Genomic DNA, 16,584 nt, shown 5'->3' with positions numbered 1-16,584 from the left:
AATTAAATGGTCCTTCACAAAAAAACACAAGACTTGTCCAAAAGTGCAAGGTTTATTATGAAATGTCATTACTGTTATAATGTGGCAGCCCCGATTTGCGCACTTACAAACAACAACATGATAATGACCAGATAACCAGTTTTATTAGTATGGTTGATTGAGGGATAGATATTGGCCAGAACATTGGTGAGAACTTGCTCGCTCTTTGAAATAGTACTATGGGATGTTTTACAGCCATGTGAGAGATCAGCTGGGGCCTCAGTTTAACATCTCTTCCAAAGACTGCACCTCTGCCAGTGCAGCACTCACCTAGTACCACACTGGAATGTTAGCCCGTCATTTTACTGTCAAGTCTCCATAATGGGACATGAATCCACATATTCTTATAGCGTGCATTAAAGATTATACTACATTGTCAAATTCTGCAGAGGTTTTGAGTTAAGTGTTTCTCCCAGTAAACAGAAATGTCATGGAATACAATCATCCACAAAATAGGATCTGAAAATCGAGCAGCTGCTTAGCTATCACATGTCTTCTTAAATAGATGACCGCAAAAAGTCAATGAGGGGCAAGGTAGGGGGAAGAAGGTCCACAACTGCCTCACATTTTGGTGATCACTCCGTCTGTGTCCTCCTCCAGGCTGTGAACACCAGATGTGAGGTCCTGATGCCAACTGACAGGAAAAGGATACCTTGTTCAATAACCCGACCTGCCTGGATGAAAGTGGCCATTTGAGGTCAGCAGGGTTGGTATGGTACCTCAAAACTAGAGGCAATGCAGGAAGAGGCTAAATGACCTCTTGAGGTCCACAAAGGTAAGTCCTCATTCTACATATTCGTGTACAAGCCTCTGAGGTCCAAGGCAGCATTATGCACCACTGTCACAGTTGGTGGCCTTGATGCCTCTGTGGAACATAGAACATAGAACATTCCAGCGCAGTACAGGCCCTTCGGCCCTCGATGTTGCGCCGACCAGTGAAACCAATCTAAAGCCCATCTAACTTACACTATTCCAATATCATCCATATGTTTATCCAATAACCATTTAAATGTCCTTAATGTTGGTGAGTCCACTACTGCTGCAGGCAGGGCATTCTACGCCCTTACCACTCTCTGAGTGAAGAACCTACCTCTGACATCTGTCCTATATCTCTCACCCCTCAATTTAAAGCTCATGTTAGCTATCACCATCCGAGGAAAAAGGCTCTCACTATCCACCCTATCTAACCCTCTGATCATCTTGTATGTCTCTACTAAGTCACCTCTTAACCTTCTTCTCTCTAACGAAAACAACCTCAAGTCCCTCAGCCTTTCCTCATAAGACCTTCCCACCATACCAGGCAACATCCGAGTAAATCTCCTCTGCACCCATTCCAATGCATCCACATCCTTCCTATAATGCGGTGACCAGAACTGTACGCAATACTCCAAGTGCCGCCGCACCAGAGTTTTGTACATGACCTCCTGGCTCCGAAACTCAATCCCTCTACCAATAAAAGCTTACACTCCGTACGCCTTCTTAACAACCCTATCAACCTGGGTGCCAACTTTCAGGGATCTATGCACATGGACACCGAGATCTCTCTGTTCATCCACACTACCAAGTATCTTACCATTAGCCCAGTACTTTGTAATCCTGTTACTCCTTCCAAAGTGAATCACCTCACACTTTTCCGCATTGAACTCCATTTGCCACCTCTCAGCCCAGCACTGCAGCTTATCTATGTCCCTCTGTAACCTGCGAAAACCTTCCGCACTGTCCACAACTCCACCGACTTTAGTGTCATCCGCAAATTTACTAACCCATCCTTCTACGCATTCATCCAGGCCATCTATAAAAATGACAAACAACAGTGGCCCCAAAACAGATCTTTGCGGTACACCGCTCGTAACTGAACTCCAGGATGAACATTTCCCATCAACCACCACCCTCGGTCTTCTTACAGCTAGCCAATTCCTGATCCAAACCGCTAAATCACCCTCAATCCCATGCCTCCGTATCTTCTGCAATAGCTTACCGTGGGGAACCTTATCAAACACTTTACTGAAATCCATATACACCACATCAACTACTTTACCCTCATCCACCTCTTTGGTCACCTTCTCAAAGAACTCAATAAGGTTTGTGAGGTACGACCTACCCTTCACAAAATCGTGTTGACTAGCCCTAATTAAATTATTCCTTTCTAGATGATTATAAATCCTATCTCTTATAATCCTTTCCAAAACTTTGCCCACAACAGAAGTAAGGCTCACTGGTCTATAATTACCAGGGTTGTCTCTACTTCTCTTCTTGAACAAGGGGACAACATTTGCTATCCTTCAGTCTTCTGGCACTATTCCTGTAGACAATGACGACCTAAAGATCAAAGCCAAAGGCTCTGCAATCTCCTCCCTAGCCTCCCAGAGAATCCTGGGATAAATCCCATCCGGCCTAGGGGACTTATCTATTTTCACACTTTCCAGAATTGCTAACACCTCCTCCTTATGAACCTCAATCCCGTCCAGTCCAATAGCCTGTATCTCAGTATTCTCCTCGACAACATTGTCTTTTTCCTGCGTGAATACTGATGAAAAATATTCATTTAGCGCCTCTCCTATCTCTTCAGGCTCCACTCACAACTTCCCTCTACTGTCCTTGACTGGCCCTAATCTTATCTTAGTCATTCTTTTATTCCTGACATACCAATAGAAAGCTTTAGGGTTTTCCTTGATCCTACCTGCCAAAGACTTCTCATGTCCCCTCCTGGCTCTTCTTAGCTCTCTCTTTAGGTCCTTCCTGGCTAACTTGTAACTCTCAAGCGCCCTAACTGAGCCTTCACGTCTCATCTTTACATAAGTCTCCTTCTTCCTCTTCACAAGAGATTCAACTTCTTTAGTAAACCACGGTTCCCTCACGCGACCATTTCCTCCCTGCCTGACAGGTACATACTTATCAAGGACACCCAGTAGCTGTTCCTTGAACAAGCTCCACATTTCAATTGTGTCCATCCCCTGCAGTTTCCTTCCCCAATCTATGCATCCTAAATCTCTCCTAATTGCATCATAATTTCCTTTCCCCCAGCTATAACTCTTGCCCTTCGGTATATACCTATTCCTTGCCATCGCTAAAGTAAACGTAACCGAACTGTGGTCACTATCACCACAGTGCTCCCCTACCTCCAAATCTAACACCTGGTCTGGTTCATTACCCAGTACCAAATCCAATGTGGCCTCGCCTCTTGTTGGCCTATCTACATACTGTGCCAGGAAACCCTCCTGCACACATTGGACAAAAACTGACCCATCTAAAGTACTCGAACTATAGCTTTTCCAGTCAATATTTGCAAAGTTAATGTCCCCCATAACAGCTACCCTGTTACTTTCGCTCCTATCCAGAATCATCTTTGCAATCCTTTCCTCTACATCTCTGGAACTTTTCAGAGGCCTATAGAAAACTCCCAACAGGGTGACCTCTCCTTTCCTGCTTCTAACCTCAGCCCATACTACCTCAGTAGACGACTCCTCATCAAACGTCCTTTCTGCCACCGTAATACTGTCCTTGACTAACAATGCCACACCTCCACCTCTTTTACCACCTTCCCTGCTCTTACTGAAACATCTAAACCCCGGAACCTGCAACAACCATTCCTGTCCCTGCTCTATCCATGTTTCCGAGATGGCCACAACATCGAAGTCCCAGGTACCAACCCATGCTGCAAGTTCACCTGCCTTATTCCGGATACTTCTGGCATTGAAGTATACACACTTCAAACCACCTTCCTGCCTGCCGGTACACTCCTGCGATGCTGAAACCTTATCCATGACCTCACTACTCTCAACCTTCTGTACACTGGATCTACAATTCAGGTTCCCATCCCCCTGCTGAATTAGTTTAAACCCTCCCGAAGAGCATTAGCAAATTTCCCCCCCAGGATATTGGTACCCCTCTGGTTCAGGTGTAGACCACCCCGTTTGTAGAGGTCCCACCTACCCCAGAAAGAGCCCCAATCATCCAGGTATCTGAATCCCTCCCTCCTGCACCATCCCTGTAGCCACGTGTCCAACTGCTCTCTCTCCCTATTCCTCTCCTCACTATCACGTTGCACAGGTAACAAACAAGAGATAACAACTCTGTTTGTTCTAGCCCTAAGCTTCCACCCTAACTCTCTGAATTTCTGCCTAACATCCCCATCCCTTTTCCTACCTATGTCTTGGGTGCCTATGTGAACCACGACTTGGGGCTGGTCCCCTTCCCCCTTAAGGATCCCGAAAACACAATGCGAGACATCACAGACCCTGGCACCTGGGAGGCAACACACCAGCCGCGAGTCCCTCTCGTTCCCACAGAATCTCCTATCTGTCCCCCAAACTATGGAGTCCCCAATGACTAATGCTCTACTCCTCTCCCCCCCTTCCCTTCTGAGCAACAAGGACAGACTCTGTCCCAGAGACCTGTACCCCATGGCTTACCCCCTGTTAAGTCGTCACCCCCAACAGTATCCAAAACGGTATACTTGTTATGCAGAGGAACAGGGGATCCAGGGGATCGCTGCTCTGACTGCTTCTTACCCCTTCTAGCCGTCACCCACGTATCATCATTTCTAGGAATAGCTACCTCCCTGTAGCTTCTATCTACAGCTGCCTCTGCCTCCAGAATGATCCTGAGTTCATCCAGTTCCAGCTCCAGATCCCTGACACGGTCTTCAAGGAGCTGGAATTGGGTGCACTTCCTGCAGGTGTCCTCAGCCGGGACACTGGTGTCCCTCACCTCAAACATCCCACAGGAGGAACATTGCACTGCCTGCACTGACAACCTTACTACTTCCCTTACTAAGAAACGAAAGGGAGAAAAAAAAGCTTACCTGCTCTCACTCGGAGTCTTTTTTTTAGGTTAGAGGAGGGGGGAGGGTACGGGACTCTACCCGTGTAGAGTCTCGGGTTACCTCCCCATTCAAATTTATTGGGCAAAAAAAAACCTTCCCAGGCCTCCCTGCGGCCTACTTCCGGTTTCCCGTTTAACTGAAAAAAAACTCAGCTAAAAAGTAAGGTAAAAAAAATCACTCTTACCCTCAGCCATTACTGACACGAATCGCTCCCTCTCTACTTTGCTCCGGTGGAACAATGAGTGGAGGTTTCATTCTGGTTCTGGGAAAGGAAGGGAAGGCCCTTAGACTTGAGAAAGGTATACAGCGTAATGGCTGCCAACCATTGTACAGAGTGTGCGTTCCTCTCTGAGTTTTGACATATGCTGAAATCGAGGTACCTGACAAATCAACATCATTACAATGTCACACCTCACTTCAGGAAAAGCAGGCCTGGGAAAGAAACACAACAGGAAGCGGAGTGCCCCATTTGACCATCCTCGCACCACTGGAGGAGAAGATTTTGCTGTAGATCTCCACAGAATGGAGCCACTCCATGGGCAGAGGCAAAATTGGAGGAAGACCTGGGGCAGTTGAGATTGCAAGGGGCTTTTAACCAGATCTGGGATACAAAGGGGCAGATGGCTAAGATGAGGTGGACTGAAGCCTGGGATGGTTAGATGAATAGTATGTCCATACGTAATTCAAGCTTTTGATCCATTTCCTAATCCATATGTTGCTAATGCTTTTGAATATTGTGATCTTGCATACCCCACAAAGGCTGTCAAAGACTTCTGTGTGCCTTGCGCAGGTGATTCATCATCTGCTGACCTCGCCAGCCCTGAAGGACTGACATTGGCCTCCGAAGAGGATAGGAGCGTCACATCCTCTCCCTGCACCAAGCACCAGTACAGATACTGGCACTTTGGCAAGGATTAGCATGTCAGGATGAGGACAAGTGCAATTTGGTAAGGGCACATCGTATTTGCAGGTGCAGCTGCCAGAGAGTATGAGGCAGGCCTTGGGCAGGTGTAAGAGTGACTGAGGTGATCGAAAGACTGAGTCTGAGTCTAATGATGAGCCTCTGGAGTTATCAGTGAAGTGTAGAGATTTGGCAGATAGGTTGGGGGCAGGTTGCGTGCTCTAGCCTGGACTGTGGAGGCGTTCATTCAGGCCATGTGCACAGCGATCACCCACTCTTCAGAGTTTCTTCCTTGGGTAGACAAGGAACTGGTGACTGTCCCAGAGGGGCAAACCCACCTTATTGTAGACACAGTCGTGGGCATGTGGTCTAACCTACACACTGTTACCCTGACTCTGTGCTCAGGGGCCCAGAGTAAGGGCAACAGAGGGATTGGGAGTCTGGGCACTGATCCAGCTCCTGCGACCTCATGGGAAGGCATGGAGGACCAATTGGTCCTCGTGGTGGGGATAGAGTAGCAGCTGTTGTCATTTGGGAGCATCTCTCAGCACAATCTCTCCTCCACCTTCTGTCATTGGCACAATCCACCTTGATTGACATGGTGACAGCTCCTCCTGCAACTCAACAGGCGTCTTCCAGCCTAGTGGAGCCCTCAATGATTCACTTGCACAGAGAATGCTGCCAGAGTCATCCAGGGCAAGGAGCCAAGCAGATCAGCAGTTTCTCTCCAACACAGCAACAAGTGAAGGGGGAGCACTGCATTGGAGCACATAGAAAAAAATTAAGAAAACTCCACACTAGTCACAAAGTGGGTCACATAGGAAGCTGCATTTTGTGGATGTTATCATCAGTTTGGCCATTGCTAAATGTGAATAAATCTTCAATTTACTATCCCTGAAGTAGAGGTTCTGTTTACCTATAAGCGCATTAGGAAACATATGGAGGAAAAAACTCATGTTTTGTCAATAGTGAATGTTGGTCTAGATGCAACACTGCCTGAGATGGTGAATGTGCTGACAGGACTCACACAGTCTGGAATGATGTTGAGACACAGGCAGCACATGCATCTCTGACTTCAAGAATGCCTGACCTACCGGAACTTCTGGCTTCTCAAGGCTTCTCTTGTGTCACGGCCATCCATACACTCCCATGTAGGCTCTTGCACTTCTCCGCCGGGGAGTTCTCTCCCCGCTTCTTTAATCTCGCCACCAGAGGAATACCCAGTATCTTGAATCTCCTTTTCCTCCAGGGCATCCTCTCTCTGAATGATGAAGTTATGGAGACACGGCACATAATGACCATCAGTGAAAATCTGGATGGCGAGTACTACAATGTTCCTCCAGATAAACTATCCAGGCATCAGAACCTCATTTTTAGCAGCCCAATTGTCTGCTCATTGATGGCCCTGGTGATTCTGTGGATATTGTTATAGCTCCTCTCCCTGTCTGTTCTAAGGGCCCTCACAAGTGTCATAAGCCATCCTTTCAAAGGGTAACCCTTGCCTCCCAGATGCCAATCATCCAGGGCATCAGGTCCATTGAACATGCCTGGAACCTGGGAATTCTGGAGAATGTGGAATTATGGGGGGCTGCATGGGTATCTTGCGCATACCTGCATCATTCTTCCATTGTGGTCACAAACCAACTGGACATTTATGGAATGATAGCCCTTTCTGTTAATAAATGTACAGGGCTGGCCTGCGGGACCTTTATGGTGAGGTGAGTGCAGTGTATTGCTCCCTGAACCTTGGGGAAACCTGCAATCACTGCAATTCAAGTTGACCGTGGTAGTCCATTGAAAATGCAACATACTGACGGCACGGTAGCACAGTGGTTAGCACTGCTGCTTCACAGCTCCAGGGTCCCGGGTTCGATTCCCGGCTCGGGTCACTGTCTGTGTGGAGTTTGCACATTCTCCTCGTGTCTGCGTGGGTTTCCTCCGGGTGCTCCGGTTTCCTCCCACAGTCCAAAGATGTGCGGGTTAGGTTGATTGGCCAGGTTAAAAAATTGCCCCTTAGAGTCCTGGGATGTGTAGGTTAGAGGGATTAGCGGGTAAAATATGTGGGGGTAGGGCCTGGGTGGGATTGTGGTCGGTGCAGACTCGATGGGCCGAATGGCCTCCTTCTGCACTGTAGGGTTTCTATGATTCTATGATTCTATGGTCCTTTGGGACATTGCATCTGTAAGGACTTTAATGCAATGGTTTGCAGCAGGCTGTGTGATGCCATTGAGGTATCTTCAGGCAGCCTGAAATGATCCAATGGCAAAGAAAATTAGTGCAGTTGGAAGCTATCCCCCTGCCAGCATCTCACATAGAGAGATCACTGTGGTTCTGGAGGGCCTGTGTCTGCTCTGGTGCTGTGTCTCTAACATTTTAAGGAAGCTCATTCTCTGCCTCTATACTTGATTGACAACATAAGTCCTTGCTATGTGACTCTCGTGTTGCAGTGTCATGTCTTCATCAGCTATGTGCTCTGATGCAGGTCTGCCACCTTCATACACCATAAATGAACCCCGCCCTAACCATCTGGAAATCTCCCTCTGCTCCTCAATCTCCTTCTCTCCTCTTCACTGCTGGAAGTGGCTCCCACGAAGACCATTATCCCATATTTTTACAACCAAACTGACTGAGGTTTAGTTGAGGGTCTAAATTCACCTTTCTGTAGGCTAAATGATGACTCAAAATAACAAATGTATTCCCTGGAAACACAGCTTTCTGTAACAAATGCTAGCAGCACTCACAGCAGCCTGAACTGCTGAGATCAAGCTAAGGACGCAGCTGTTGACTTTTAACCCATCCTTATAATCATTCAGTGAAAAAAAAAGAGTTTTCCAGCAGGCATGATTCACATTCTCTGAGTGCTTTATTGCTCCCAGCGTGTATTATTCTACTCAATTGCCACATTAACAAGCTTAACTAAGTAATTAAATTGAACTTAAATACAGTGAGCAGGCTGCCAATATTCTAGGCCCACTCACCCAGCGTATTATTGCGTTTCAGTGTGAAGACATTGAGAATGTGAGCCATTGTAATCGCACCCAATAATGTGTCAGTGCAGATGTAGTACAAGCCCATTTGTGCCGTGTATTATTCAGCCCCATGTTTGACAAACCTGTTGGAGTTTTTTGAGGAAATTGCTCACAGAACTGATAATGAGAAACCAGTGGATGTGGTGTATTTGGATTTTCAGAAAGCTCTTGATAAGGCCCCACACAAGAAGTTAGTAAGCAAAACTAAAGCATAAAAGTAATATATCGGCAACGTTTGAGAATTTGTTAAAAGGCAGAAAACAGTAGGAATAAGTGGGTCATTCTCAGATTGTCAGATGTGACTAGTGCAATACCACAAAGATAAGTGCTTGGGCCCCAGCTATCACAATCCATTTCAATGATATTTCCAAGTTTACTGATGACACAAAACTAGGTAGGAATGTGAGTTGTGAGGAGGATGCAAAGATACTTTAAGATTATTTAGACAAGCTTCGTGAGTGGGCAAGAACTTGGCAAATGGATTATAATGTGTAAAAGGTTATCCATTTTATTTGGAAAAACAGAAATGTAGAGCAGTTCTCAAATGGTGAGAGATTGGGAAGTTTTGATGTCCAAAAGGTCTTGGACATTCCTTTCATGTGTCATTGAAAGCTAACATGATGGTGCAGTTGGCATTTAGGAAGGCGAATGGTATGTTGGTTAATTGCAAAGGGTTTGAATACAGGAGTAAAGGGATATTGGGAGATTGTCCAATACATTTTGTCAAGAATCAATATTTACTGCAGAAATTCTCTGAGGACTTTGGCTAAAAGGAGTATGCACTGTGCTGCTCCATCTTATTGAACACTTTACACGAGCCATCAGGAGAAAGGGAGTGATGGTCATGGTCATCTTGCCAGGGTTTCCGCCTTGGTCTGAACAAAGAATGGCATGAGGATGAGGCCATCCAACAACATGCTGCTGTGTGTTAGTTGGAGAATGCCACACTTTAATGGATAGGTAAGGAACAGATATATTCCTCCTAGAAGGTTACATCTATTCAGCACTTGAGTGCTAAACCTGAAAGTGTTGGTTTAGCACCTCCAAGCAAATTTAAATTATAGAAGTCAGCAATTGGGACCAAACTTGAGTGCTAAACCAATACTTTCAGGGAGGATGCTCCAATTAGGACACGTAGAGCCCGTTTTCATCCTTTCACCAAAATAACCTTTTTGTACTTTAAAGCGGCTTTTGCTTTACAGATTAATATTAACACCTATTAGCAATCAGCAACTGGTATTCAAACATCCAATTATCCCTCCACTCTGCAATGTTAAATAATTAATGCTAAGATAGATGAGTTGGGACATAGGGTGCGATTTTACGGCCTCACTCGTCCTGAAACCGTAAAATCCCACCCGAGGTCAACGGACCTTCTCATTGTCCGCCCCTCACCCATTCCAATTCCCATGGCAGGCGGGGAGGTAAAATTCCGGCCAGTGTTATGATCCCAGTTGGTGTTGTAACTTCCTGGAGTACAGATTGTATCATCAGCTACCATCAATGATTGATCTGCTCCTGTATCCCTCAAAATTTTAATTTGTTTAGTCATTTTGTTAGACAAATAAGGGAATACTTCTCTTTTGAAACAAATCACCCATAACCTCCAATAGTCTGACTTCCTTGCCCAGTACTCAAATAATTGTCTGAACTACCTTGAGATCTATCCCCCTTTCTCACTGATTCTGAAAGAACATGTTTCACCTACAGTTTTAACAGCCATTTCCTTTTCAGATGCCTCTTTTCCTACTACTGGAACTGGCCTTCCATTTAATTTGCAACAATTTGCCTTAATATGCCCCACTTTGTTACAATGGAAACGCTTAGGCCTCTGAATGTCACTTCCATCCTCAGCACTTACATTTTTGATCTGAGGTGACATTTTCTGACCATTCCCAACTGTTCCACCTCTTCCTTGACTGCTTGTTTTCCTGTCTCCTTCCCACCTTCTATCCTTCTCATGTTTAAAATGATGATGGAAAAAAGGTTTCGTTCTATGGACAAGTTCATAATCATCAGCTAACTCTGCTGCCTGTCTAGCAGTTTTAAGCTTCTGTTTCTCAGCATTGTCCTAATAACCAAAGGAAGTGAATATTTAAATCCTTCTAAAAGAATCACCTCTCCAAGGGCTTCATGTGTTCTCTCTATCTTTAACGCCTGCCTCCAATGGTCAAAATTATTTTGTTTCATCCTCTTGAATTCCATGTGAGTTTGTCCAGACTGGCTTTTTGAGTTTCAAAATTTCACCCTGTAGAACCAACTCTGCAAACTAAGGAGAGCTTTCTTTGCCACATCATAAGCTACAGATACCTATTCCAATAATTATGGATACACAACATTGGGCCCAATTTTAGCATTGCGTCGCGCCAGTTTTTGGGCATGAAAACTTGGTAAAGTCGGGCGTGAGATGATTAGCGCGATCTGCGCCCAAGCAGATGCCCACTTTACAAGGCCCGAAAATAACCGCGATCCGAATCGCACCCGAAACGAGCGCAACGGCGATTTAAATGCATTTGCATGCATTTAAATTGAATTAATGGGCTACCCGCCCAACTTAACCAGCATTTCCTCTTTTACCATCGCGTTTGCGTGTCCAGATTCGGCACGAAACAGACATGCTCGGCAAAAGTCTGTTTCGGGCGCTCCAGCTTCTGAAGGTAAGTTCAGAGCTTCCAGCAGCTCTCTGACTCAGATCGGTAGTGGGGGAGGCGGGCCAGATCATTCTCTGGTGGGGGGAAGGAGGGAGGAGGAGGGTCAGATGTATCTCTGGTGTGGGGGTGTGGGGGGAGGGAGACCCGATTGTTCTCTGGTGGGAGGGGGAGGCCAGGTGGATTCCTGGTGGGGGGGTGGGGGGGCAGGGGAGACCGCTGCCACTCTGCGGGCGATCGGTGGGGAGGGGGGGCAGAGGGTCACGATTGGTCTGGATAGCAGGGAGTGTGGGTGGACAAGGAGGACAGTTATATTGTGGGGGTGGGGCGATATCTGTTGGGGCCATCGCTCCCGCCTTTCGCTCCCGGGCCGCTTTATCCGCTTCTTGCAGCCCGGGACGATGTGACAGGGGCGCATTTTTCAAATTTTTTTTCACTGCGCATGCGCAGTTCAAAGTTCCGATCAGACCAGCAGCATTTCAGACGCGATAAGCCCCGCCCACAGCGCGATTCAGACCCGCAATTTCTTTTCCAGGCTGAGTGCTTATGGGGGCGCCTGAGAGCAGTTTTCCAATTCGGATCTGAATTGCGCCCAGATTCAGCACTTAGAATGAAAATGGTAAAATCAGGCCCATTAGGTTTACCTACCAATCTACTTTGTAAAAGAAATGTCCAAATTTCTTTTGACCATTTCATCTCTTGAGCTACCTTTTCAAAAGAAATAAAAACTGCTTCCACATCCTTTTCTTTAAATGTTGGAAGAGCTTGCATAAATTTAAAAATTTCCTCACTAGTTTCATGTCTAGAACTACCTCCTTCATCAACCTGCTGTAGTGTCATTTTTTAAACTTCCCACATGTTAAATTGAAATGCTCTCTCCTTTTCCTTTTATCTTTCTGCCATTGCTATTTTTTCCATTTTCAATTCTCTCCGAGAACCCCTCTCTTTATCTCTTTCCTTTCTTTCCCTTTCTTTCTGCTTTTCCTGCATCTTTAGTTCAAGTTTTTTTACATTTCTTTTACTTTTTTCTTTTTCATTTTTTCCCCCTACATTTCTAATTGTTTAATTTGTAATTGAATTTTAGTTAATTCAATTGCCTCACTTTTTGAAGAACTTGGTCTATCTGACAACCCTTGCAACTTTAAATATTTCACAATGCTTTCAACAAATTCAGCTTTCCTCTCTCCTGCAGGTATTTCCAACTCCAATTTATCCGCCAATTCAGTTAACTAATTCTTGGTTACTTTCTGTAAACCAGTCAGTGATAACCAGTGATAACTTTCTGTAAACCAGTCAGTGGCACAGGGGCAGCATGGTGGCACAGTGGTTAGCCCTGCTGCCTCACAGCATTAGGGACCTGGGTTCAATTCCGGCTTTGGTTGACTGTGTGGAGTTTGCACCTTCTTCCATATCCGCATGGGTTTCCTCTGGGTGCCCTGGTTTCCTTCCACAGTCCAAAGATATGCAGGTTAGATGGATTGGCCATGCTAAATTGCCCCTTAGTGTCCCAAGATATGTAGGTTAGATGGATTAGCCATGGTAAATGTGTGGGGTTAGAAGGTTAGGGTGGGGGGAAAGGGCCTATGTAAGGTACACTGCCAGGGAGTGTCGATGCAGACTCAATGCACCAAATGTTTTTACAGTACAGTCGTGAGAATTATAATTGATATTTTCAAAAATGGTTGAGGAGTGTGAATATAACACCAACCACCAAGTAAATAATTATTTTGTACACATTTGCTAAAACAGTAAATAATGTTTACTACTTACAGGACCACCAACTTGTTGTGGAAATGCACAATAAGTCACCAGTTTGTCGGCCACAAGATGACACATTGGATGGATCTGCTAATCTACCTAGTATAACAAGACAAATAGTTCATGCTCATCAATATACCAGTTCTGTCCAATTCTACCTCAGGTTCTTCCAACAAACAGGCATTTGAAACAACTCACAATCAAGTGAATTAATTTTTACTAACTCATTGAAAATGATAAGAACATTTCGCAATTTGTGAATTTTGTTTTTAAATAGCTAAGTGATTTCTTTGTTCTCACTCCTTGTGCAACACATTTTACAAAGGCTGATGAACCCTTCCCCAGTCTGTCACTTCTGCTTCATAACCATTTGTTACAAGGTATATGAGAATCCCAGAGGTTACTCAATACCAAAATTCCCTCTCTCCTCCCAATGAATAAGCCTTTTTCCCTGACTTGCTGTTACCCAGATTCCATTGGGATTTCATTCTGTGTAAAACTGTAAGCACAATTTTCCACCCCATCAGTCTGTACATTGACACTTCAGAACCATGCTATGTTTTGTCTTTGCAGTTTTAATTTCTCTGCACTGTACTTCTGTTGCAATGGGTTAGGGTTAGGTTTAGCTGACTGTTTTTAAAAGCATTGTGTGCTGCAGTGAAGGGAGCTGATCGAACAAGTTTAACAAGTTAGTCCGTTGTTCAAAGTAATTAAATAAACTGTTAAGGAGCTCTAAATGATTCAGAGTGCAGTAGTGTAATTCGAAAAAAAGATAATGTTGTTTAATAACTTTTAAAATCAACCCATCTTGGTTCATTAGTATGTACCAACATTTTAGTGTTTTACCTCATATGATATTAATCATATAGACCACAAAGGCACCAGTGAGTTTGTGCTAAGTTAGTTGTTCTTAAACAAGACAGCAGAAGTGAGGCAACAATTGGGATAATGACAAAAATTCAGCTAGAAATGACACTTACTGTTACTATCTACTGTTTCCTGCTGACTAAATATGTGTACATGTGCGTATAATCATTGGATGAGACAAGAATGGGCTCAGCTGTGATGCTCACTTTGCTTGAACACAGGCACCCACTAATTAGTCCTCCAATATCTCAAACTATAGGCACTGACATTGTACAAGCTATACATAATTGATCATTTAAACTTTAGGATATTATCCAGGTTTTTATATTTAATTATATTGTATTTTTAAATAACATTTGTTATTGTTCAATCTGTTAGAGTTCTTTAAAATGACATGGGATTTGCACAAGGATAGATCATGAACACATTCAAATAATCTCGTACCTGTTTTAAACTGCCATCCATGTTGCAGAGGTAGACCCCACAACACATTCCCTGTATTACTGGGTCCAAAATTAATCATATACTTAGCTGTGACATTTAGTAGTATTTTATACATCCCCAATCGATCCAGGTAATTCCAAGGATTAATTACGGTTTTGTTATGGATGGTAACAAAACCATCCAATGAATCAGGAACGTTATCCCATAATGGTGGGTAATCACCACTTCCTCTCGCTTTCTCTTGTCTGTTTGCATCAGAAAAATTTGTCAGCAATGCTGCGAGGAGTACAGTGGCAGATGCTTTGCAAATTAGAATAAGCCTTGCCATTTTGAATGACTTCACATAAATGTTCGATTCTCTTTATATAAGCTCCAAGTCCCCTCTGTATGTTTGGCATGAATTATCATGAATTATGAAACTACTTCACAAGTGTTTCTTTTCCCAGTGACATTAATAGGTTTTAACCTCACTCATATGACAACTTAATTAACAACAAATCAATACAATTGGTAAATGTGCATAATATCAGCTATTACACCTTAATGAGACATTACATGCTGGGTGCAGAGGTGAAAAAGCCATGTGCTTTACTAATACTTGAAAGAATAAACTATGATCTGATAAAATTTTAATAGAGAAAACAGTGTACTACAATTTATGAGAAAAGTTATTTGACATGGTTAGGAACATTGATACGTATGTACATAAAAAACTTATCATGTTATGGATATTTCTCATTCAGTTTCACATAACAGAAGTCGTGCACTTGAGGGCCACTGTAACACTAACAGCGGCTCAATAATTGTCAACTTTTTCTTGGCTGGTTGTTCTTGCGAAAACAACTCAATGGAAATGATGCCTGAGGCCCAATTCTGGGGTGGCTTGAACTTCATAATTCAAGAGCAGGTATTGAATCCTATGCCCCCCATATGCCCAAAACAGGAAGTAGACAAAATTGTTGATGAAGCAGATATGATCAAAAGCTCACCTTGGGATCAATTACAGCACCAAGGATTGGTTCAACCTCAGACAGTTGCCAGGGGGACGGAGTCAGTGACTAAGGAATGGAATTGTGTGTCAGGAAACTGTGCATTAAAATGCCAAATGCAATATAAACAAGAGGAAGGTTCCAAAATCCGATCCTAAGGCTTGATTAGTGTGCAACAGGTTGTATAAAATGGTGCTACAAGGAAACCTGTTCTCTTCAGTTGCATAGTTGTTGCTTTTCCGTGCTTGCTGTATCTTCTATCTTCTGAAATAGTTTGCCCTTGTTGGATAATGTGAGTTAGTAGACTTTGGGACTTCCTGGCAGCTTTTTAAATGTGTACTTCATTGCTCATCTGTGACTATATAGCTCAGTACCTGGGAATTGGAAAAAGAGTCATATTGGACTTGAAATCTGTTTCTCTCTCCACAGATCCTGCCAGAACCGCTGAGTTCTTCCAGCACTTTCTGTTTTTATTTCAGATCTCCAGCAGCCACAGTATTTTTCTTTTATTACTTGGAAAAAATGTTTGACATCAATTCCCTGCAGATACCACAGAGAGCTATGTACATTCCCAGTGACCATGGCTCATGACATGTCCATGTCGCCCATGCACAAACTCCAAGGGGAGGTATACATTTCAACCATTCATAATAGGATATATCTTTAACACCATCAAATTCTTATATAGTTGTATTGATGAGTAGTATGTGTAGTCTTGTCAAGATTTTGAATGTTCATTTTGCCCTATGCATTCTGCACAACTTTTCCCTATAAAGCAATTACAACTGACTCAGAGGTATGAGTGCTGCCATTGAGTAAAGAGATACTTTCCTAAGATTACCATTGAATCATTTTACATGTAACTATGTTAGATCTGCCCTGTGGAAAAGTGTTCTGTTCCTCCATGTAGATATCCTCACCTTCTTGAGCCAAATAAAACTGTAAAACAGAAGTGGAGGAATTTTATGCTTAACTTCCCTCATGTGTTATATTCTAAAAGGCCACAGCCAAATATCTTGCAATGTTGTCAAGGTTTTATTCAGAAATTCACAAAAGGAAGAGGGTTTTTTAAAGGACACACACA

At 43.9% G+C, this 16,584-nt stretch overlaps 1 protein-coding gene across 1 annotated transcript in view; it reads right to left on the bottom strand.

Annotated features, from left to right (window-relative positions):
• The window catches only part of leg1.1 (liver-enriched gene 1, tandem duplicate 1), a 28,766-nt gene extending 13,927 nt beyond the window's left edge, over window positions 1-14,839 (bottom strand). The window contains exons 1-2 of the mRNA XM_078213557.1: window positions 14,512-14,839; window positions 13,213-13,299 (exon numbers count right to left, since the gene is read on the bottom strand). Of these exons, the coding sequence (XP_078069683.1) occupies window positions 13,213-13,299; window positions 14,512-14,839 (415 nt within the window). The remainder of the gene's footprint in view (window positions 1-13,212; window positions 13,300-14,511) is intronic.
• Window positions 14,840-16,584: the final 1,745 nt, after the last annotated feature.

The sequence above is a fragment of the Mustelus asterias genome, chromosome 5, assembly GCF_964213995.1.
Source record: "Mustelus asterias chromosome 5, sMusAst1.hap1.1, whole genome shotgun sequence".
Taxonomy (NCBI): domain Eukaryota; kingdom Metazoa; phylum Chordata; class Chondrichthyes; order Carcharhiniformes; family Triakidae; genus Mustelus; species Mustelus asterias.
This window is presented reverse-complemented; position numbering and strand designations above follow the sequence as displayed.